The 1039-nt window shown below is 44.0% G+C and overlaps 1 protein-coding gene across 1 annotated transcript in view; it reads left to right on the top strand.

Annotated features, from left to right (window-relative positions):
- The window catches only part of LOC116845941, a 14132-nt gene extending 13184 nt beyond the window's left edge, over positions 1-948 (top strand). The window contains exon 3 of the mRNA XM_032819190.1: positions 775-948. Coding sequence (XP_032675081.1) covers positions 775-891 — 117 coding nt within the window. The 3' untranslated portion in view covers positions 892-948. The remainder of the gene's footprint in view (positions 1-774) is intronic.
- Positions 949-1039: the final 91 nt, after the last annotated feature.

Below are 1039 nucleotides of genomic sequence, written 5' to 3'. Positions count from 1 at the left end.
GAGAGAGAGAGAGAGAGAGAGAGAGAGAGAGAGAGAGAGAGAGAGAGAGAGAAAAGAGGGGGAGAGGGAGAGTGTATTTGACTTTGCATATCTTTCTGTCTCTCAATCTTGTCATCAGCAGTCCCATACGAGTGCGCAATGTATTCCACAAGTCTATGGCGAGCTGCGTAGACAAACGATATCGCAAACGAGACACCGAAGGGGCGGCAGCCGAAGAAATGCGTAATAATGAATTAGGTGGATAATAGTAAATTATGTGCCGTTTATATCTCGTAAAGCTCCGCAAATGGATAGGGGAAGCACGTTCACTCACGGCTGTATTCGTCGCCTTCTCGCGAAAGCGTTGCAGTAAGCCGCTCATTTTATTCAGCCGCAGTAAACGTATCCGCGACTTTTATGTCCGCCAGTATCGTTTCTGCGTTTTTCCACCGCGACTCACGAACGGAAACTATGCGCCGAGACCGAACCCGCGTAATTCGCGGATAAGATAGGCGCTACGAATCGCACGCGAGGGATATTCACGCTCGTAAAGTCAACGGAACGCAGTGAACCTATCGAGGTACTTGAGTCTCGATCGCATAGGCCGATTGAGAAATCGAGGGGAAAAACGAAGGTACAAATCGGTACGGCTCTCTTCTGGCTTGCGATATCATCCGTCGCGGTCGATTCAAGCCACTTTATCCCTATCAACATTCGTACAGTGACGCAGTATCGATAGTTGGTATAACGTGAAGCACGTGACTTGCTGTAAGACGATCTACTTCTGCTTCATAGATATTCCACTCATTCGAGAGGTTCGTAACAGCAGCATATTCCACCTGGAATGACGAGGAAGCATATGGGAGTGCCTTTCACAAGCTTTGGATAAAGCAGAGCAACGTTATAGCATAACAGAAAATAAGAGCTAGGTATTTTCCTTTGTACAATCTTTCTCGTTTAAAAACATGTTCAAAGAAACGTCTTCCATATAATTGATTATGAAAATTTCTGATTATTTATTATATTATACATTATACTAAAAAAAAAAAAAAAAAAAAAA

This window comes from Odontomachus brunneus, unplaced genomic scaffold (genome assembly GCF_010583005.1).
Source record: "Odontomachus brunneus isolate Ranch 3 - 2012 unplaced genomic scaffold, Obru_v1 Obru_scaffold_059, whole genome shotgun sequence".
Taxonomy (NCBI): Eukaryota; Metazoa; Arthropoda; class Insecta; order Hymenoptera; family Formicidae; genus Odontomachus; species Odontomachus brunneus.
Note: the sequence above shows the minus strand (reverse complement) of the source record. Positions and strands in the feature narration are given on the sequence as shown.